The sequence below is a fragment of the Scyliorhinus torazame genome, chromosome 17 (assembly GCF_047496885.1).
Source record: "Scyliorhinus torazame isolate Kashiwa2021f chromosome 17, sScyTor2.1, whole genome shotgun sequence".
Taxonomy (NCBI): domain Eukaryota; kingdom Metazoa; phylum Chordata; class Chondrichthyes; order Carcharhiniformes; family Scyliorhinidae; genus Scyliorhinus; species Scyliorhinus torazame.
The window spans coordinates 146,195,906-146,219,255 of NC_092723.1; the positions used below are offsets into that span (position 1 = coordinate 146,195,906).

General features: G+C 47.2%; 1 protein-coding gene across 1 annotated transcript in view; it reads right to left on the reverse strand.

The window, feature by feature from the left end:
* The window catches only part of alkbh5 (alkB homolog 5, RNA demethylase), a 45,371-nt gene extending 31,535 nt beyond the window's left edge, over positions 1 to 13,836 (reverse strand). The window contains exon 1 of the mRNA XM_072481240.1: positions 12,743 to 13,836. Within this exon, the coding sequence (XP_072337341.1) occupies positions 12,743 to 13,473 (731 nt within the window). The 5' untranslated portion in view covers positions 13,474 to 13,836. The remainder of the gene's footprint in view (positions 1 to 12,742) is intronic.
* Between the last annotated feature and the right edge of the window lie 9,514 nt (positions 13,837 to 23,350).

Below are 23,350 nucleotides of genomic sequence, written 5' to 3' on the forward strand. Positions count from 1 at the left end.
GACCACCATCATACCAGTGCCAAAGAAGAACCAGGCAACGTGCCTCAATGCCTACCGACCAGTGGCCCTGACTTCAGTCATAATGAAGTGCTTTGAGAGGTTGATCATGAAGCGCATCACCTCCATACTCCCAGAACGCCTTGATCCACTGCAATTCGCATACCGCTGCAACCGGTCCACATCATACATCATTTCCCTGGCCCTACACTCATCCCTAGAGCATCTCGAAAACAAGGACTCCTACATTAGACTCCTATTTATTGACTACAGCTCTGCCTTCAACACCATAATCCCAGCCAAGCTCATATCAAAGCTCCAAAACCTAGGACTTGGCTCCCCACTCTGCAACTGGATCCTCGATTTTCTGACCAACAGACCACAATCAGTAAGAATGAACAACAACACCACCTCCACAATAGTCCTCAACACCGGTACCCCGCAAGGCTGCGTACTTAGCCCCCTACTCTACTCTACTCCCTGTACACACACGACTGCGTGGCAAAACTTGGTTCCAACTCCATCTACAAGTTTGCTGACAATACAACCATAGTAGGCCGGATCGCGAATAACGATGAGTCCGAATACAGGAGGGAGATAGAGAACCTAGTGGAGTGGTGTAGCGACAACAATCTCTCCCTCAATGCCAGCAAAACTAAAGAGCTGGTAATTGACTTCAGGAAGCAAAGTACTGTCCACACCCCTGTCAGCATCAACGGGGCCGAGGTGGAGATGTTTAGCAGTTTCAAATTCCTTGGGGTGCACATCTCCAAAAATCTGTCCTGGTCCACCCACGTCGACGCTACCACCAAGAAAGCACAACAGCGCCTATACTTCCTCAGGAAACTAAGGAAATTCGGCATGTCCACATTGACTCTTACCAACTTTTACAGATGCACCATAGAAAGCATCCTATCAGGCTGCATCACAGCCTGGTATGGCAACTGCTCGGCCCAGGACCGCAAGAAACTTCAGAGAGTCGTGAACACCGCCCAGTCCATCACACAAACCTGCCTCCCATCCATTGACTCCATCTACACCTCCCGCTGCCTGGGGAAAGCAGGCAGTATAATCAAAGATCCCTCCCGCCCAGCTTACTCACTCTTCCAACTTCTTCCATCGGGCAGGAGATACAGAAGTCTGAGAACACGCACGAAGAGACTCAAAAACAGCTTCTTCCCCACTGTCACCAGACTCCTAAATGACCCTCTTATGGACTGACTTCATTAACACTACACCGTGTATGCTTCATCCGATGCCAGTGCTTATGTGGTTACATTGTATATGTTGTGTTGCCCTATTATGTATTTTCTTTTATTCCCTTTTCTTCTCATGTACTTAATGATCTATTGAGCTGCTCGCAGAAAAATACTTTTCACTGTACCTCGGTACACGTGACAATAAACAAATCCAATCCTCATGTGCTTCTCCAGTTTCTCCTTAAACCAGACAGACATCGCCACATTTTCCCCGTATTTGCGTGGGTCTCACCCCCACAACCCAAAGATGTGCAGGATAGGCGGATTGGCCACACTAAATTGCACTTTAATTGGAAAAGAAAATTGGGCACTTCAAATTTTTAATAAAAGTAATCCAGAGGCCCAGACTAATGCTCTGGGGCCCTGGGTTCGAATCAAACGACAGCTGGTTGAACTAAAATTCTGTTCATCACTCTGAATTTAAATAAAGCCTTTTTTGGTAATCATGACCATGCATTGTCATAAAGGTTTATATGGTTCATGAACGTTCTCTAGAGAAGGAAATCTGCTATCCTTACCTGGTCTAGCTGACATACGACTCCAGACCACAGCAATGTGGTAACTCTCATGCCCTAACAAGCCACTCATTTGCATTAAACTGCGAAAAGGTCTACGAAAAGGAATGAAGCCAGACAGACCTGCTGCCATCATGATAGGCACCAGATATAACAACAGCAAACCTAACTTTGTTGACCATACAAATTCCTCCATACTAACTTCTGGAGGCGTGTGTCAAAATTGGTAGAGCTGTCCAACAGACTAGTCAAGCAACAACCTGACATAGTCACTCATGGAATCATAACTTACAGACAATGTACCAGGCACCACCATCATCAGCAGAGATTTGCCCTGGGATTTCTTAACTCTGGAAGTCTCAGGTCATAAAGGTCAAACATGGGCAAGGAAACCTCCTGTTGATCACCACCTACCATCTCCCCATAGCTAATCAGTACTTCTCAATGTTGAACAGCACTTGGAGGAGGCACCAAGGGAGGCTAGGGCACAGAATATACTCTGGGTGGGAGACTGCATTGTCCAATACCAAGAGCAGCTCAATGGCACAACCACTGACCCAGCTGGCTGAGTCCTCAAGGACATAGCTGTTAGATTGGGTTTGCAGCCGATGGTGAGGAACCAACAAGAGGGAAGAACCTACTTGACCTCGTCCTCATCAATCTGTCACAGATGACCATGACAGCATTGCTGGCGCCAATCTAACTGTCAGATGTCCATGACAGCATTGCTGACACCGACTGCTGCACGGTGCTTGTAGAGTCAAAGTCCCGTCTTCACAGCGAGGATACTATGGATTGTGTGTGGCGCTACCACCGTGCTAAATGGGAGAGATTTTGAAGAAATCGAGCAAACAGGAGGCACTATGGGCAGTCAGCAACAGCATTGTATACAAGCACAATCGAGAAGGAAATGAATTGGTTCCTTAAATTATTATTATTATTTTTTTTTAAATGATGCGACAAACTGGTGGATGTACAGCACAGGATTACTTGCATGCCAAACCGCAAATGAAGCATGCGATAGACAGAGCTAAGGAATGCCACAACCAACTGATCAGATCCAAGGTCTGCAGTCCTGAACAGAGGTGAATAATTAAACGAACAGGAGGAGGCAGTTCCACTAATATCCCTACCCTCAATGATGGAGTCATCCAGCACATCACTGCAAGGCTTGCAACATTCTTCAGCCATTAAGTGCCGAGTGAATGATCCACCTTGGACCGCCTCCAAAAAGAGAACATCACAGATGTCAATCTTCAGTCAATTTGATTCATTCCACATGTATCAGGAAGCAGCTGAAGGCACCTGATACTACAAAGGCTGTGGACCGGCAAAAGTACTGAAGACTTGTGCTCCAGAGCCAGTTGTGCCCTCCGCCAAGTGTTCCAGTTCAGTTACAACATTGGCATCTACCCACCAATGGAGAAAACTGCCCAGGTTATGTCCTGTACACAAAAAACTGGACAAATCCTACCTGGCCAATTACTGCCCCATCAGTCTATCATCAACCAAATGATGGAAAGGGTCATCAACAGTGCTATCAAGTGACATTTAGTCAGAAACCTGCTAAATGTCACTCAGTTGGGTTCTGCCAGGGCCACTCAGCTCCTAACCTCCTTACAGCCTTAATCCAAATGTGGGCAGGCAACTCCAGAGCGGAGATGAGCGTAACAGCTTTTGACATCAATGCAACAATTGACAGTGTGGCATCAAGATGCCTGAGCAAAACTGGAGTTAATGGGAATCAGGGGGAAAAGTCTCCATTGATCGTCATACATTGCGCAAAGGAAAATGGCTGTGGTCGTTAGAGGTCAATCATCTCAGTCCCAGGATACCACTGTTGGAGTCCCTTAGCTTAAATGTCCCAAGCCCAACCAGCTTCAGCTGCGTCATTAAATAATCTTCCATCCATCATAAAAGGTCAGAAGTGGGGGGTTCACTGATGATTGCACAATGTTCAGCAACATTTGCGACTTCTCACATACTAATGCAATCCATGCGCAAGATCAGAACTTCATTAAGGCTTGGGCAGATAAGAGGAAAACGGTTATAGTGTCAGGCAATGACCATCACTAACAAGAGAGAATCTAACCATCTCTCCTTGATATTCTATTTTTAAAAATTAATTTACAGGATGTGGGCGCCGCTGGTTAGGCCAGCATATTGTGCCCATTCCTACTTGCCCTTCAGAACGTGGTGGTGAGGGTGAGTTGCCTTCTTGAACCCCTGCAGTCCTGGAGGTGTAGGTACACCCACTATGCTGTTAGGGAGGGAGTTCCAGGATGTTGCCTCAGCGACGGTTAAGAAGCGCCAATATATTTCCAAGTAAGGATAAGGAGGTACTTGGAGGGGAACCTCCAGGTGGTGGTGTTCCCAGGTATCTGCTGCTCTTGTCCTTCTATATGGTAGTGGGTTTGAAAGGTGTTGCCCAAGGAACCTTGGTGAGTTACTGCAGTGCCTCTTGTAGATGGTACACATGGCTGCTACTGTTCGTCGGTGGTAGAGGGTTTGAATGTGTGGAAGGGGGAGCAATCAAGCGGGCTGCTTTGTCCTGGATGGTGTCGAGCTTGTGTTGTTGGAGCTGCACTCATCCAGGCAAGTGGAGTATTCCATTACACCCCTGACTTGTGCCTTGTAAATGGTGGACAGCCTTTGCTGGGTCAGGAGGCGAGTTACTCACTGTAGGATTCCTAGCATTTGACCTGCCCTGTTAGCCACAGTATTAATGTGGCTAGTCCAGTTCAGTTTCAGATCAATGGTAACCCCAGGATTGTGGGCTATTCAGCAATGGTAATGCCATTGGACGTCAAGGGCAGTGGTTAGATCCTCTCTTGTAGGAGATGGTCACTCCCTGGCACGTGACACGAATGTAACTTGCCACTTGTCAGCCCAAGCCTGGATATTGTCCAGGTCTTGCTGCATTTGGACATGGACTGCTTTGTTATCGGAGGAGTCAGGAATGGTGAACATTATGCAGTCATCCTCAAGTATCCCCACTTCTGATGGAAGGAGATCATTGATGAAGCATCTGGAGATGGTTGTGCCTAGCCCACTATCCTGAGGAACTCCTGCAGTGATGTCCTGAAGTGGATATGATTGATCTCCAACCACCACAACCATCTTCTTTGTGCTAGGTTGGACTCCAACCAGTGGAAACCTTTCCCTCTGATTCCCATTGACTCAAGCAAGGGCTCCTTGATGCCATACTCGGTCAAATGCTGCATTGATGTCAAGGGAAGTCACTCTCACCTCTGGCATTCAGTTCTTCCGTCCATGTTTGAACCAAGGCCGTAATGAGGTCAGGAGCTGAGTGACCTTATCGGAACCCAAACTGAGCGTCCGTGAGCAGGTTATTGCGGAGTAAATGCCGCTTGATAGCATGGTTGATGACTCCTTCCATCACATTGCTGACGATGGATAGTAGACTGAGGGTGGTAATTGGCTGGGTTGGATTTGTCTTGTTTCTTGTGTACAGGACACACCTGGGCAATTTTCCACATTGTCAGGTATATTCCAGTGTTGGAGCTGTATTGGAACAGTTTGGCTAAGGGTGCAGCAAGTTCTGGAGCACAAGTCTTCAGTACTATAGCCGGGATATTGTCAGGACCCATAGCCGTTGCAATATCCAGTGCCTTCAGCCATTTCTTGATATCACGTGGAGTGAATTGTTTTGGCTGAAGACCGACATCTGTGCTGGGCGCCTCCGGAGGAGACTGATATGGATCATCCACTCGGCACTTCTGGCTAAAGAATATTGTGAATGCCTCAGCTTTGCCTTTTGCACACAAGTGCTGGGCTCCTCCATCATTGAGGATGGGGACATTTGTGGAGCCTCCTCCTCTAGAGTTGTTTAATTGTCCAGCACCATTCAGGGCTGGATGTGGCAGGACTAGAGCTTAGATCTGATGCGTTTGTTGTGGAATCACTTAGCTCTGTCTAATACTTGTTGCTTATGCTGTTTGGCACACAAGTAGTCCTGTGTTGCAGCTTCACCAGGTCAACACTCATTTTTCGGTATGCCTGAGCTCCTGGCATGCTCTCCTGCACTCTTCATTGAACCAGGGTTGATCCCCTGGCTTGGTGGTAATGGTAGAATGGGGGATATGCCGGGCCATGAGGTTGCAGATTGTGGTTAAATACAATTCTGCCGCTGCTGATGGTCCGCAGCACCTCATGGATACCTAGTCGAGTTGCTAGATCTGTTTGACATCTATCCCATTTAGCAGTGGTAGTGCCACACAACACGATGGAGAATATCCTCAATGTGAAGATGGGTCTTTGTCTCCACAAGGACTGTGCAGTGGTAACTTTTACCGAGGCTATCGTGGACAGGTGCATCTGCACCAGGCAGATTGGCAAGGATGAGGTTATGTACCTTTTTCCCTCTTGTTGGTTCCCTCACCACCTGCTGCAATCCCAGTCCAGCAGCTATGTCCTTAAGGACCCGGCGAGCTCAGTGTGTGGTGGTACTACTGAGCCACTCTTGGTGATGGACATTGAAGTCCCCCACCCAGAGCATATTCTGCACTCTTGCCATCTTCAGTGCTTCCTCAAAGTGGTGTTCAACATGGAGTACTGATTCATCAGCTGATGGTGGCCAGTATATGGTAATCAGCAGGAGTTTTCCTTACCCACATTTAACCTGAAGCCATGAGACTTCACGGGCTCCAGAGTCAACGTTGAGGACTCCCAGGGCTCCCTCCCGACTCCTCAAAGCCCATCCGCCATCTACAAGTCAGGAATGTAATGCACACTTTCCAGTTGCTTGGATGAGTGCAGTTCCATCAACATAAAAAGCTTGACACCATCCAGGACAAAGCAGCCCACCTCTCACCCTCACCATTTAGAAGGCCATGGGCAGCAGATGCATGGGAATGCCACCATCTGCAAGCTCCCCTCTGTGCCACTTGGTCACTGGGTCAAAATCCTGGAATTTCCTTCCTAACAACACTGTGGGGTGTACCTCACCACATGGACTTTAGTTGTTTAAGGCAGCTTGTCACCACCTTATCAAGGACAATTAAGGATGGACAATAAAAAAATGCTGGCCTAGCCAACGATACACAGGACGTGAAAGAATTTTTAAAATTACAAAGTTAAGTAGCATGCACAGCTTCCAGGTAATAATACATCAAAATGAATCTATGACTTCAAGAATCTCAAGCCCCCTGGTAAAAATGAGGAGGCAGAGTACAAAAGGCTGAAAAATTTCAGAACAGGAACTACACACTGACTGAACAATATTCCAGCGCAGGCTTTACAAGTGGGTTGTTTGCAGTCTTATCTACAATTCTGTACATCAGAGACTGATTCAATTCCTGCTCAGTTCTCAATGTCAAATTGAACAGAAAATGTTGGAAATCTACAAATTAGTCAAGCAAGTATTTCTGATTTCCAATATTGGCAATTATTCTACTTATCCCAATTATACCCTGAACGAGTGGTGCTGAGTGGAATGAATGAATGAACAGAATTAATGCGTTTGCAAAGGAAGGGAGTGTAAGTGAGAGGCCTAACCAAGGTCCCTGGATTGCGGAAATACCATTCCAGACCTGCATACAGATTGTATAAATCACAAATGTCATGTGAGAGTACCTTTAAGAAATGGGTGTTTATTACTGCAGTGATGTCAGAGAGTGGGTGGAGCTGGGCTGTGTCAACTTTTTACTTTCGTTTTAGGCGGTTTGCTGCAGGGTGTGTTTTAGTTTTGTTTTCAGTGTTGGAGCTGAAGCCAGACCAAGTAGGTGTACTGCTGTTCTCTCTGCCATCAAAAGACTATCTCTTGATCATTTGGTGAATTCAGAATTATAAAGGTTTTCAGTAGTGAATGTAAACCTAATGTGCTTCTGTTGAAAGGTGTTTCTTCTGTCTTCTGGATGTTGTTTGGGAAGTTATTAAGGATTACTTTGTGCTGTAGTCTTTGGGGGTTGTATTTGAATTAATGGTTGCTAAGATGTTCACTGTTTGTTTTAAAAAGGTTAACTTGAGTTCATAGAATAAACATTGTTTTGCTTTAAAAAATACTTTTCCATTTCTGCTGTACCACACCTGTCGAGTAGGCCGTGTGCTCCCCATACCACAATCGATAAAAGTGGTGGGTCAGGTGAACTCCATGATACACTTTGGGGTTCTCTAAACCCTGGCCCATAACACATTCTCCCAGTGTGTGCATGGGTTTCCTCCGGGTGCTTTGGTTTCCTCCCACAGTCCAAAGATGTGCAGGTTAGTTGGATTGGTCATGCTAAATTGCCCTTCGTGTCGGGTCGGGTTACTGGGTTATGGGGATAGGGTGGAGGTGTGGGCTTGGGTGGGGTGCTCTTTCAGAGGGCCGTGCAGACTCGATGGGCCGAATGGCCTCTGTCTGCACCGTAAATTCTACGATTCTAACACATGCAAGTTCCTTTCCCCACACTTTTAATTCTCCCCAAAGGTGCCAAATCACAACAGGAAATAATCCTAAGGGTTCTAATACACCACTGAAATGGATTTTCCTCATGCGAATTCAGTGTTAACAACTAGCCTGAGAATTCTAGCTAGGTCAGATGCTGTTCCCACCTGACAAACCCATATTCCAATACAGTATCAAAAGAAACAATGGTTGACTCCTTCCTACTCTGAATATCGAGAGACTTGGAAATTTATCACCGTTCCTTCACTGTCACAACATCCTGGAACTCCCTCCCTAACAGCACAGTGGGCGTACCTACACCTCAAGGACTGCAGTGATTCAAGAAGGCAACTCACCACAACCTTCTGAAGGGCAATTAGTGATGGGCAATAAATGCTGGCCTAACCAGCGACACCCACATCCTGTAAATGAATTAAAAAAACACTCAAGGGCAGCACAGTGGGCACCACAACGGCGCCGAGGTGCCAGTTTCGATCCCGGCTCTGGCACATTGTCCGTGTGGAGTTTGCACATTCTCCCCGTGTTTGCGTGGGTTTCGCCCCCACAACCCAAAGATGTGCAGGGTAGCTGGATTGGTTACGCTAAATTACCCCTTAATTGGAAAAGAAATATTGAATTGCTTACTCTAAATTTATTATTAACACTCCTCAACTGAGCACAAACCAAGACCTTACGTAAAGCTTCAGTATTAACTGGGTGTTCTAATTATCCATTAAGCTATCGGGTGTGGAAAATTATAGACATTACCTGCAGCAGCCAACTCACTATTTAGGACAGGTCTGAATATTATTGACTTTCAGAAGCCTTTCACATTTCCTGTTACAGAGCAGTAACAAAGTGCCTACTGTAGTGCCATACACCACAGACATACATACCAATGCTGGCTGGCTATATACGAACACGTCACCCATTACAAAACTTGACCAACAGAAAATCAATTATATTTGTTGGATACAGTCGTAGTTCCCTATGCACAAAGTGCAGGCTTCAAAAGACAAAACAGGATTTAAAAAGGAAAAGGTCTGGATGTGTTCTATTTAAATATTTGCATCCTGGAATGAGTCATCTGTCAGACATATTTCAGTCCATGTTACAGCCTCAAAAAAGATACACTTTTGAAAAATAGCATTTCATGATGTATAGTTGTCTACCAACTGAAGCTTTTAGAACATTTGCAGAGCCCCATGCAGTGGCCTTTAATTCAATACAGAAACACTAACCAGGAAAATACACACAAGAGTTGATATGGATGCACACATTTTAAAATAAATCGTATTAAATAGAAAGATGGAAGAATTCAATCAGAAGCTGTCAATTGAGAACATAAATCAACAATGATAGGTCTTGAGATTTGCACGTGAAAATAATCCGTGTGTGAAACAAGGTCAAACATCAAAGTGAAAAGATTACAAAATAAAATTTTACCCTGGAAATTGGCTTTGCAGGTCAGACTGTCCGTGACCAGTGCATCTAGGTATGCAGGCTCAATGGTGAGATACAGACAAGCAATCTACTCACTAGCCCCTGCCAACATCATTCTTCAACCAGCTGTTCAAAGCATCCTCAAAGCCTCAGCTGCCAATCTTTTTGTCCCACAGGAGAAATGTTTTCCTTCACTTTTCTCCACACATTCAAATCAAAACCTTACTTGGCAAGGAACTATAGCTGCAAAATTGCATTCAAACTGATTTGTGGCATGCCGTGTGTATCTTTTCACCCTTCGGTGTGCTAGTGATTGGAATTTTAGCTTCCAATTACATTGCACACATTTACATGACACTGATCTGAATTGCACACATTTACATGACACTGATCTGACTTAAGCACATGGGATCCAGAGTAACTTGGCAAATTGGATACAAAACTGGCTTAGTGGTAGGAGATAGAGGGTGGTGGTAGAAGGCTGCTTGTATGACTGGAGGCCGGTGTCCAGTGGCGCACCACAGAGATTAATGCGGTCCCTTATTGTTTGTGGTATATATAAACATTATAGAGGAGAATGTGGGGGGGGGGGGGGGGGGGGGGGGCTGTCATGTAAGTTGGCAGATAACAAAGATTGACAGGGTGGTTAATAGCAAGGAAGGAGGTCTTGGGTTGCAGAAAGATATAGATGGGTAATCAGCGGCAGATGGAATTTAACCCTGAAAAGTGCGTGGTTGTACATTTTAGAAGATGTAACAAGACAAGGGGGTACTGAAGGAATAGCATGACACTAGGAAGCTCAGAGAACCTTGGGGTACTTGTCCACACTCCCTGAAGGCAGCAGGACAGGTTAATAAGATAGTTATGAAGACATACGGGACATTTGCCCTACCAGTCAGAGTTTATTAAAAAAATATAAATTTAGAGTACCCAATTCTTTTTTTCTCCCCCAGTTAAGGGGACAATTTAGTGAGGCCAATCCACCTACTCTGCAAATCTTTGGGTTGTGGGTGAGACCCACGCAGACACAGGGAGAATGTGTAAACTCCACACGGACAGTGACCCAGGGCCGGGATTACCGCCCCTGTCATGTCATAGATTATGAAATCAGCAACGTTATGTTGGAGTTGTACAAAACATTGGTTAGGCCACAGCTGGAGTACTGCGTGCAGTTGTTACCTCACTATAGGAAGGTTGCGATTGCACTGGAGAGGGTGTAGAGGAGATTCACCAGGATACTGTGTGGGATGGGGCATGAAGAGTGGGTGGATAGGCTCAGGTTATTATTGCGTAGCGAAGGATGGGGATGCGATGTACAAGAGTGAGGGGTATGGACAAAAAGCAGCTGTTCCCTTAAGTAAATGGTCATAACGAGGGGCATAGTTTTAAGGTGAGGGGTGGGAGGTTGAGAGGGGATTTGAGGAAAATTGTTTTCACCCTGAGGGCGGTGCAAATCTGGAATGCACTGCTTGGGAGGATAGTAGAGGCAGGAAACCTCACTGCCTTTAAAAAGTATTTGGATGATCACTTGAAATGTCATAATACTCAAAGGCTATGGGCCAAGTGCTGGAAAGTGCGATGCGCAGATTCAGTGTAGTTTTGTCTGTGCTGACAGGATGGGCTAAATGACCCTTTATGTACTGTATGATTCTAAGTTTAGAATTACCAATGTGAATCAGACACAATAAAATTTGTTGAACATTATTTAGAATGTTAATTCTGAATATCTCTATTATACAGAGATTTTGATCGGGTAGATGGAGAAAAATTATTGCCTGTGACAGGGAGATCCACAACCAGAGGGTATAGATTAAGATCATTGACAAAATAATTAATTATCGCTTATTGTCACAAGTAGGCTTCAATGGAGTTACTGTGAAAAGCCCCTAATCGCCACATTCCAGCGCCTATTCGGGGAGGCCGGTACAGGAATTGAAACCGCGCTGCTGGCCTTGTTCTGCATTACAAGCCAGCTGTTTAGCCCACTGTGCTAAACCAGTCCCTGGTTTAATAACCAGAGAACACTTTCTGGAGTTATAATTCGGAGCACATAATAGGAAACTAGAATTAGATTCAAAAACAGATTGGAGAAAAGGTTACATTTAATCAGTACCTTTCATGGCCAGAAAAAATTCCAAAGTATTCTACTAGGGTGCTGGGGTAGCCCCTCGAGCCTCTGCTGCAGCATTCAATAAGATCACACCTGATCCATACCCTAACTCCATCCACCTACTTTGGCTCCATCTCCCTTCATACCCTTAACCATCAAAAATTTCAGTCTCAGATTTAAAATTATTGAGCTAGCATTGTGTGCATGTATGTGCGCGCACGCCAGGGGGGGGGGGGGGGGGGGGTGTGTGTGTGTATGAGTATGATTGGGGGGTGCACCACACTTTTATCATTCTTTGCATAAAGTATTTCTTAACTTCTGTCCTAAATTACATGGCTGTAATTTTAGGTTATGCCCTGTGCCCTAAACTGCTTGACCAATGGAAAATGTTTCACTATCATGTCAATTTCCTTTCAAGCATAATGCCCTGTCTACTTTATGATGTGGCGATGCCGGCGTTGGACTGGGGTGAGCACAGTAAGAAGTCTTACAACACCAGGTTAAAGTCCAACAGGTTTGTTTCAAACACTAGCTTTCGGAGCACTGCTCCTTCCTCAGGTGAATCACTTTAACCTGGCGTTGTAAGACTTCTTACTGTCTATTTTAGCTATTGCCCCAAAACATTCAATTAAGTTTGTCAGACAAGTCCTATCCAATGAAGTACCTTTGAAGCATGGAAGAAAATGTAAAACAGCAGGCTGGGACGAATAGGAAAGCAACTTCAATGTGCTTCTTTCAGCACTGTATGATTCTAAGAATGAGATAACTGCCCTGGTCTGACAGTAAGCAACTATAAATATGTACTATACAAAGTGGTACAGAAACTGGAAAGGTTGTTTTTTTTACCTCCATGTACTGTATTTTTGGCACAAGTCTTATTTCCCTCTAGAAACCGGAGAACTGACTCTGGTATCTTTCGCATTACCTCGCTCGAGGGCAAAGAACATTCAAAGTTTGGAGAGCTATCATTCCTGAAAAACGTATCAAACGCAGTGTGACTATACCGATGCTCATTCCACCTGCAACTCACCTAAGTACAGTGACACTCCCTCTCCGGACAGGTAAATAGTAGACCGGCTCTGACACACGGATGGGTTTGAACTGGAACTTGCAGCCGAAGCAGAGAGCCGAGTCGCTGAAGAAGGAGACGGAAACTATGGGCCTCTCGAAGATATGGATGGGATCCACGTGGGAGACGATGCAGCCGCCTGGCTGATAGTCATTGATGACGGCGCTGTTGACGAAGCCCTCTGGGATAATCTGGTGATCCACGAGCTTTTTGATGACCAGGTCGTGGACCCACTCGGGGATATCGTCCACATCTCCTTTGGGGTACAGGCGCTCCTGGCCAGGACCTCGTTTTTCCAGCTGCGAGCCGTACGTGTAGCCTTCCCCGAAAAAGTATTTGTTCCGTAACGGGGCCCTATCCACCGTGTGGTCCCGGTAAATGCCCTTCTCGGCCCGGGAAACCACGTCGTCGATTTGCGTCTCGATCTGGGTACACTGGTCGGCGGTGAAGAGCCGCACCTGGCGGATGCCCTGCTTCACCCGCCGGGCTTCTCCTTGCCGCTCGTCGTCGTAGTCGCTGTGGTACTTGCTATGCTCGTACTCGTCGCTGCCGCCACACAGCTCCGGCAGGCCAGCGTCCTCCGCCTCGAGTTTCCGCTTGCGGCCGTTATAAGGCGCAGAGGCCACCCGCTGTTTCTCGCGGTGAGGCGATTGAAGCTTCTCCCTCAAGTCTGCGTAGCCACCTGCCGCCATCTTGGCCGGAGAAGGGGCGGGGTTAACAAGCGAGAGGCGGGGTTAGCGAGTGAGGGCCAAATAATTGTCAACAATGGGCCACTGCGCATGCTCAACACGGCGCACGCTCAGTTCCAGGCTCCAGTTGCGCTGCGCATGCTCAGTGCCAGCGGACGGTTACGAACACAGTTCAGGTATTTAACAACCTTAATAAACGAATCATCTTCCGTAAGTCTTCTCCGAACCAACGGAACGCGATTTCCACCTCTGGTAATTACGAACTGCTGTACTTTATATGTAATTTCCACATCAACCCTCGGTCGCAAACCTCTCCCGGACGGCCCGCAGTTCTCTCCACATAGGCTGACGCCTCAACCAAACCTCGCGGACGGTTGCCTCGCCCATGCACGAGCTGATTGGTTAGAAGCCGCGTGCTACAGAGTAACTGGCGCTATAACCAATGCTGATTGGTCGTCTCGGCTGTCAATCGAATTGCATTCCCCCACCCATCCAGTCATCAAGTTCGTTCGACCAGGACCGCCCCCGGTCTTTACCGCAACCGTTCGCTGAAGAGTCGCCCTTTGTTTTGCCTGTAAAACTATCGGGGCTAAAATGACATTTATTTATTTCAGGTTGTTTTATTACCAGTTATTTATGAATCGATTTTCCTCTGGGGGCGCGGATGGGGAGGCGGGAGTGGGGGAATGGATGCCCCTTGTAATGTAAATAATGTAGTTATTTGGCCAGCTAGGGTACTCCAGTAGTGGAGAAGGCCCCTGGGCAGCAGCACGTGACTCGGGCTCCAGCCTCAGGGGTCAATTGGCCAGGTGCCCCATGACCACATTGTGAGGATTTATCTATTTATCAGTGTGGTAACTTCACCAAGGCTGGCCTTCCAGAACCAAATCCTTCTGTTAAAGTAATACATACATCAAAGCCCGGGGATGTACGGGTTGGCGGTCCAGGTTGTAACAGCGGGTTCAAAGCTCCCACTACAGATGTCCTATTGGGCAAGCTACCGCCCACTTAATCGTGGAATTCATATTCCATGAACCCAGGGAGCGAACTATTGATGATCCCCAATGTCCTTCGTGGCCATTTTACCCCCCCCCCCCCCCCCCCCCAAGTCTGTTTCTCCCTCCGTATTCCGAGGATTTTAGCCATTGGCATGAGGTCCCGTTTCCTCCATTATGTTTCTAAGGACCCAGCTGAAATTCTCTGAAGTTCTTCACCACAGAGCACATCACATGTCTTTAATAGTCTTTTGGTTCTCCCAGAGTCAGAATTTATTTTCTGATTTTCTTGTTGGGGCTCTACCGCCGCTCCCCATCAGGTTTGGGATTAGCAGGCTTTAATCTCAAGAAGCCACCGTCCTATTAACAGTTCAGCTGGAGCAATTGCTGTTGTGTGAGAAGTGGACCTATAATTGAATAAAAACCGTGACAATTTGGAGTCTATGGTTGCCGCTGGTTATTTTTTCATGCTGATTTTAAAGGTCTGCCTGTTCCGCCAGCTTATTTGACGACAGGTGAAAAGGTGGTGTTGTGATGTGTCTGGTGCCATTGGATTGCTTGAAGCTCTGGAACTCGCCACTGGTGAAGGGAGTGCCATTGTCAGAAACCAGGACTTCTGGTATTTCATGCATGCAAAAATTGTTTGAGTTTCTCGATCGATCGTTGCGTGGGATGTTATGGAGCCCATGTGGTGTATCTCCAACTATTTGGAGTGTGTATCTACCGGAATCAAAACATGGAACCCATAAAAAGCCTGGCAAAGTCCACGCCCATAGCCTGCCTGACCACTCCCATGGATGTAGGGAGGCTGATGAATGTTTTTGATTCTCCTGGCATGAATTGCACTGCTTCACCAAGTCCGTGATGTCTGAGTCCAGACTGTGCCACCAGATGTAGCCACTGGCAGGCATTTTCATTTTTGATATACCAGGGAGGCCATTATGCTCCATTAAAATCAGGTGCCACCCTGGGCAAGGGTGACCCCCAAAGAATAATACCGTCCTCAGCACTGAGCTCCTCTTTCTTGGTCAGTTAAGGTTTGATAATGTCTCAGGGTTGTTCTCGGACTCCACTGTTCAGGATCATATGCTTCAATTTTTGACAGTGTTGGATCCTTGAGGCTTGATTTGCTTTGCAGACACTGGTAAAGTCTCTTAATTTAAGGTCATTGCGACCTCTTCCAATGCTGGCAAGGGAGCTGGGCTTGTGGGCAGTGGGAATCTATTCAAGCCATCAGCATTAGCTATTCACGTTCCAGGGGGGTGCTGCAAAACGCTTATTTCAAAGTGGGGGTCGTGACCTGCGGGCGGGTGTCGGGAGGGTCGTGGAGCCATCCATTGCGGCGTTCCCGATCACGTGAATTCAGTCGCAGCAGCCAACTTTTAAAAATGCCGGCTGCGAGTGGCTAAAATAATGCGGGCCCGCTGCGCATGCGTGCCCGCTCATCTGTGCGCGAGCCCAGAGAGTAACATTGCCTCCTCCTGACATCAGCACGCTGACCCAAGGGAAGATTTTTTTTAAAATTCAATTCAGTCTTCCTGCATCTGTCTTGAACATGCCCAATGGCTGAGCCTGCAGAACTCTCTATGATAGTGAATTTTAGAGATTAAAAATATTAACAATACTTTGAGTTAAGTTATTCCTCCTCATCTATGTCTGAAATCGTCGCATTGTAATTTGCAGACTATATCCCCAGACTGTAAATCATCCATCTAAGGAAAACTTACATTCCTTATCTGCTCTGTACAGTTCTGAGAGAATAATGCCTATTTCAATTAAGTCATTTCTCATTCTTCGCTACTCTAGACTACAGATAATAAGCCCAGGCTCATCTCATTAAAGGTAAGAGAAAATGGCGGGTCACGAAGATCGGCCGGCGTGGGTCGCGAAGTTTGGCCGGCGTGGGTCCCAAAGAATGGCCAGTTGGTAAAAATGGGTCCCGGACAATAAAGTCTGAAAACACTGCTGTAAAAGATATTCATAAGCTGCAAGTAACAGGGCCTAATGCTGTATCCGGGAAGAGGCAATAGTGGGGATTACCTTATCCTCTTTAATAAGTCCCGATAAGGGCTTGTGGTCGGTCACAATTATGAAATGCCTGCCATAGTCACTCTGGTGAAATTTCTTGTACACCAAACAAGACTGGCAATCCCGCCTTTTTGATTTGAAAATACCTCCGTCAACATCTAAAAGGGCTCCTGGTGCATGGCGATAAGTCTTTCCATTCGTCTTTCCAGTGGTGTGAAAATTCCATTCCAACCCCTTAAGAGGAAGTATCACATGTCAGGATGAGATCCTTTTTGGGGGCAAAATGGGCCAATAAGTTGGACGACAGCCGCTGTTCTTTCACTTTCTCGAAGGCTTCCACCTGGGGCAACACTCAATCCCATTTTTGGTACTTTCATAGTGGTGTATGAAGGGGGTTCAGCAAGGATTTTGATAAATTCAGAATAAACTTCCCATAATAATTGACAAACCCAGGAAGGATTTCAACTCTATGGTATTTATTGGAATTGGTGCTTCCTTGATGGCCTTCTCCTTGTCCTCTACCGATGTAAACCTATTTTATCCACCTGATACCCCAAATGGGTCACTTTGCTCGCTTGGAAAACACATTTTTCCCTTTTCAGATGGACCTTAGCTTTTGGAAATTGACACACGTCCCAAAATACCATTGTATTATATTGTACTTACTGTTCTTAGTGTTTGTACTTACTGTTCTTAGTGTTTGTACTTACTGTTCTTACTGTTTGTTACATGTCTGGGTTTGTCCCTGCTGGCTCCGCCCCTCGGGCTCAAGTATAAAGGTAGCTAACCTCCAGCCCTGCCCTCATTATGGGACCGGCTGCCAGCTGATTAAAGCCACAGTTTACTCTTCCGACTCTCGTCTGTCGTCATTGATGAAACATCAATTTAATCAGCTAAAATTTTAAGATGGATCCATCGCTCAAGCCTGATCGCCTGGAGCTGGAGCCCCAAGCAGCCGATGCCACTGCCACATTTGAACACTGGCTAAGCTGCTTCAAATCTTACATTGATTCCTCCGCCGCCGCCGTCGCTGATACCCACAAGCTGCGAGTCCTCAACTCCCGGGTGGGCCCGCAAGTTTTCCTTCTTATCAGGGACGCTACCTCGTACGAGGATGAACAAGGTGTACGCTAGGCATCTCCTTGCCACGAGGCGACAGCACCCCGGAGAATTGCAAGCCTAATTTCTGTGTGCCTTGCGGGTACTCGGCCGGAACTGCAGCTGTAAGGCGTGTAGCCACCTGAGTTGGCCAAGTCCCGATTTAAAATGGCGAACGGCAAAGGCTGAAGGGAAATTCAGCCAACACAGGCAGAAACCAGCAGGTGCAGGTTTGCTGTGTATTTAACTCTGCAAAAGCCCAGACAGCATCGATACCAGCGACCATAATAATGTAGCAGCCATCTACATACTAATGAGCAATCCCCGGGAACAATAGCAACATTTGGGATAGACAAAACTAAGCCAGACTCCCCGGCGCTAGCAGGAGCCAACACAAAAGAGGTTAACGGGCGCCTCAAGACCGCCCATCGATCAGGGAACGCTCCAGTATTGGAGAAATCGAACCAAGCGATTGGAACAAAGTCCAATCACCTAGAACCAGGTACAGGGTCTGCCCCGAAAGGCGGGAAGCTCCTGGGGATTATAAAGTTAAGCCCCAAGTTCAAATCGGCCCCTCTTCTTCCTGACCGGGTCACCCAGCAACGCGAACCAACATTGACCGTGACCGGTCCAGTGGCCGCCGAGAGATCGTAAGTCTTAAGTCGACGCTCGCTACGAGATAGGCGCTCCTAGCTATCAATCCGTACCAACTTCAAATCCCGCAGACTCAGAACCCGAACGAAAGGCCATTTGTTCCCCTGACCTGGTGGGCCAGTCCGAAGCTAAGTACAGGCCTGTTAGTCGTAGAAGTAGCTTAGACGTAGAATTTGTGCATGAGTAGCGATTACTGTGTATAATAAATGTGCTTTGATTTAAATCTTACTAATCGGTGTATTGAGTTATTGGTCATTACTCGAACTTGAACCTCGTGGCGGTATCATAAAGATACCTGGTGACTCAACAGCAAAGGTTATAAAACAGAGTCAAGTGAACCAACCAAAAGTTAGCAACATATTACTGGCGACTCTGGCCTTTTGTTCGGGTTCTGAGTCTGCGGGATTCGAAGTTGGTACGGATTGATAGCTAGGAACGCCTATCTCGTAGCGAGCGTTGACTTAAGACTTATGATCTCTCGGCGGCCACTGGACCGTACAATTGCTCATGAACATTTCTTTATTTACAACAAAAAATCGCAAACGAATGCTCTTTATTATAGGTCGCGGGGGTCGGGGGTCTGGTCGTATCCGAAAATAGAGGATCTTATTCTATATACCGGGGTGCGAGCGCGGTAGGCTCTCCTTCTCCATTTTCTCAGACGGATAGTATGCACGATGCAGCAGAGTATCGCCAATACCAATAAGGATTCTATCACGTAGGACAGGGAGTACCAGGTTATAAACCTGTCACACCAAGATGGTGTGGTGTCGCTTGTGACTGGGCTCTGGGTACTATGGGGATGTGAATCATTAACGGTTGGGGGGGGGGGGTTCGCGTTTACGCGCAACCAAATGTCCATTATAACGATGAGCCACGCGGAGGATGTCCTCATGGTTCTTCTTTCACTTCTCTTCTCCAGTCCTGGAGCTTCTGGAGTTCTGTGTGATCAAGCATAGTGTCTGTTACTACCTTGTGTTAATATCTCGTACGATAGCCTGTCTGTCCTTTAGTGCCACTTACTCCCTTTATAATTGGTCACTGTGTGTGACTCCCTCATTTTTTTTTACAAAAACCGAATTTCAGGACAAGACACACATACTGCGAGCCGTCTCGCAGACTGTGCGGTTTACCATCCAAATGTTTTGAGGATGTAAATAGCAGAGGGTTGGCAACCTAAGGGTTACCTGAAACAAAACAACTTTTTGAACCAAATTTTCCGAAATGAGGTGCGTATGGGCCGCGACGGGTAAGAGTTGGATGGAGTCCCCGGGTAGGACGGCGACCAATGCCGTGTGTGCCTTACCCGAGCGTAGCTGACCAGAGGGCAGAGGGCGGGGGGGGGGGGGGGTTCCCAGGCAGGGCAGGTCCCAAGCTGTTTCTCCACTGCCTGAGCAACCGACAAGAACGGGCAAAAAATGTAGTCATCGTGGGGGGCTGCCGTGTTGGTTCCTTCCTCGAACCAGAAGAGCAGTTACGAACGGGGGTCTGTGTTTCCGTCAACAGACGAGTTCCTCTGAACTGGCGTCTGGGCCCTTAACAAGTCTCTGTGGACAAACTAGTTCCGCTGAACTAGCGTCTGGCCAAACTAGTTTCTCTGACTGCCAGTGGGCGTCAGAGGGGTGGTGGCGTGGGGCTGTGGAAATTATTTTTTTTCGGTCTGACATACAACATTTCGGTCTGACATACAACATCTAACAATACACTACAAACAACATAAAACATGCTGCAGGTTCCATCAGAAAAGACACCATTTTCTCTCGAGCGGTTCCTTTTACAACATCATCTGGACACCTCAGTTATCGGGTGCGAACAGGGTCTCAAAGGGGTTCTCGTTTTGGGAGTCAGACTCAAGGTCGTCATCTTCTCCCGGATGCCAAACTCTCGAGTGTATCAGGGCTGATAGGGCTGCATGGTGTGATTTCAGATCGCTCTCGTCGTTCCAGACGAGTCTGTACGAATTATCTCGGTGCCAAAAGGTGGTGTTTAGTTCTGTGGGGACGGAATTGGGGTCGTCATTGTTGGTCGGTGGTCGGTGGTGGGGTTTGTTTAGGAAAGTGATCATGAAGGGATCACTCGAATCGTGGTCCGATTCGCTGGGTGTGGGTCCTGTTGCATGGGGATAGTAGGGAGGCGTGCTGTGGCTGTCGTCCGAGTCACAGTCGCTGCTGCTGCAGTCTGTGGGTGTTCCGGGGCGGAGTGTATATTTCGGGGGTGGAGTCGAGGTTCAGTCCGTGGCTGGGCTGGACGTGTTGGTGGATGGTAGGGTTACGTTGGCTGTGGGCGGGGTGTGGTGTGCTGCGTCGAGCATGACGTGGTGTGCGTGGTTAGACTGTGTTCCATATGCCTTCAGCTGGTTGATATGGAACCACGCAGTCTTTCCATTGGGGTACTTTATTTTGTAGACTGAAGGGCTTACTTTGTCCGCAATGGAGTACGGACCCGAGTACTTTGGTGACAGGAATGTGCTGGGGGTATATACGGAGAGCATGACTTGCTGTCCTACACTGAACTCAGTCGCATGCACTGTCTTATCGAAACAGGCCTAGCTCTGTTTCTTTCTTGTGCCCAATTTCACTGCGGCTGCTAACTGAGCCGTTTTAACATTCTCCACTAATTGTTCTACTGCTTTCTCGTGTGTGAGGGCCGGCACTTCGGGGCTGGTCAAGTCTAAGCCTAATAAAAATTCTGTGCCTTTCATGGGGTGTCTGGTCATGAGGGTGTGTGGGGTGTAACCTGTAGAAGTTGAAACTATTTCGCAGAAACATCAGCGCAAAAGGGAGGACTGAGTCCCAAGTGGTGTTGATTTGCTGGACCATTATTCTGAGGGTGGATTTTAGGGTCCGATTCATGCGCTCCACGATACCACTTGACTGGGGGTGGTATGCAATGTGGAATTTTTGGGTAATGCCAAATATCGTGAGGACGTTTTTCATGACACGTCCCGTAAAATGGGAACCTTGGTTGGATTCAATGCTGCGGGGGAGTCCCCATCTCGTAAAGATGTGGTGGGTTAAAACCTTGGCTGTGGTCTTTGCCGTGTTAGTTCTGGATGGGAATGCTTCCACCCATTTGGTAAACGTGTCTATCACCACAAGTACATATTTATAACCATTCCTACAAGGGGGCAATGGTCCTCTAAAATCAATCTGGAGGTTAGTCCAGGGGCCATTAACGGGTCGGGTGTGACTGAGCTGAGCTTTCTTGGCATATCTGTCCGGATTATTCTGGGCACAGATAAGACAATTCTCAATGTAGTGATTTACATCGTCTTTTAAACTCGGCCACCAGCAGAGCTGCCTGAGGTGGGCTGTAGTGGGATCGATTCCCTGATGTCCATGACCGCCATGGAATAAGCAAATCAGTTGATTCCTGTCCTGTTCAGGAACCACATAAAGGGTGTCTTTTAACACCACACCATCATGTGTGGTCAGAGAATTTCTAAATCTCTCGTAGGGTGCTGGATAGTTTCCTTTTAAAATCTCCCTGAGATTGCTGTCCTGCTTCTGGGCCTGCACTAAATCCTCTATTAGTCTGTGAGACCTGAACTGCATTCACTGGTGCGCTTTCGGGGGGTGTCCAAAAATATCAATGCCTGGAACCTGCTTTAGCCAGTGCGTCGGCTTTTACATTTCCAGGGGGGGAGGAACGATGGTGACTTCTAACTTTGACTATACCAAAGGTCCTGTTCTGTGCTCTCTCTAAGATGTGATGGAGCAGTGGGGCTGAAGGGAGGGGTTTTCCGTCTGCGGAAACAAATCCTCTTGCTTTCCACAGGGGTAGGAATTCTGTAAGACTGTTGCAGACATAGAGGCTGTCCGAGTATATGTCTGCTGGGCTGGGGAAGGAATCTGTGTGTTCCACTATGTATGCGATGGCCGCAAGTTCTGCCGCCTGCGCGCCTAAGTGTCCTGGAAGTTTTATTGCTCTGTCTTCTAGGGCGCGTCCCTGCATGTCCTCGGCATAAATACCGCATCCTGTTATGTGCTTCCCTTCTAATATTGTGGAAGATCCATCCACATATATATATATATATTTTTTTTTTTTTTTTTTTTTTTTTTTTCATCCACATATATTTTTATGGGTTTGCATGTGTCTGTGTGCTTGGGGCTCTGGGTTGAACTGCCTATATTTCTGGGGGGTGTTTTAGCAATAAAGGGGCCTGTGTTGTGGTGTGGAGAGATAATTTCACATTCATGGGGGGTTCCGGGGTACTGTAAGTTGTCGGCTAAAAAAGTGTGGGTCTTTGTCCTTTTAACAGTGATGTCCCGTCCCTGCAAAAGAAGGGTCCATCTAGCTGCTGTGATCTGACTGACTGTACCGTCCTTGAGTCGTCCGTCCAGTAAAAGTTGGGTGGGGGTGTGTTTGGTGAGAATTGCAATGGGGTTGAGTCCGGTAATGTACGAAAAATACTGTACTGCCCAGAATACTGCGAGCAGGTGCCTTTCACAGGCTGAAAATCCCGGCTCCACAGCATCTAAAACTCTGGAGGCGTAAGCCACGGGCCTTAACTGGTCGTGCCGTTCCTGAAGGAGCACGGCCGAAAGTGTGCGGTCTGTGCTTGCTACCTCTATAGCGTAGGGGGAAAGCGAGTCTGGAACTTGTAGTGCTTCAACGCATCCACAGCATCCGTATGCTGCGGAAGCCATTCCCAGGGGGCTCCTTTCTTTAGGAGGTCTGAGAGAGGTGCTGCCTTGCTGGCGAAACCGTCAATGTGGTTTCGGCAGTAGCCGACCAGTCCTAAAAACGACCGGAGGGCTGAAACGTTCTGGGGAAGGGGCAATTTAGCAATCGAGTCAATTCTTTTATGCTCGATCTCGCGTTTACCATGTGTGATAATTGTACCCAAATATATCACCTTATCTGGGCCTTTTTGGGGTTAACTTTACAACCAATTGAGTGTAAGAGTTCCAGGAGTTCGGACAGAAGCTCAATGTGCTCTTCCTTGGTGTCTGTCTGCAGTAGTAGGTCGTCTACGTACTGGACCAGACATTCGGGGGGAGAAAATTTGGCTAAACCATTTGCCAGCTGTCGTGGAAAATGGAGGGGGTGTAGTGGAATCCTTGTGGAAGGCATGTCCACGTGTACTGTTGATTTTTAAAGGT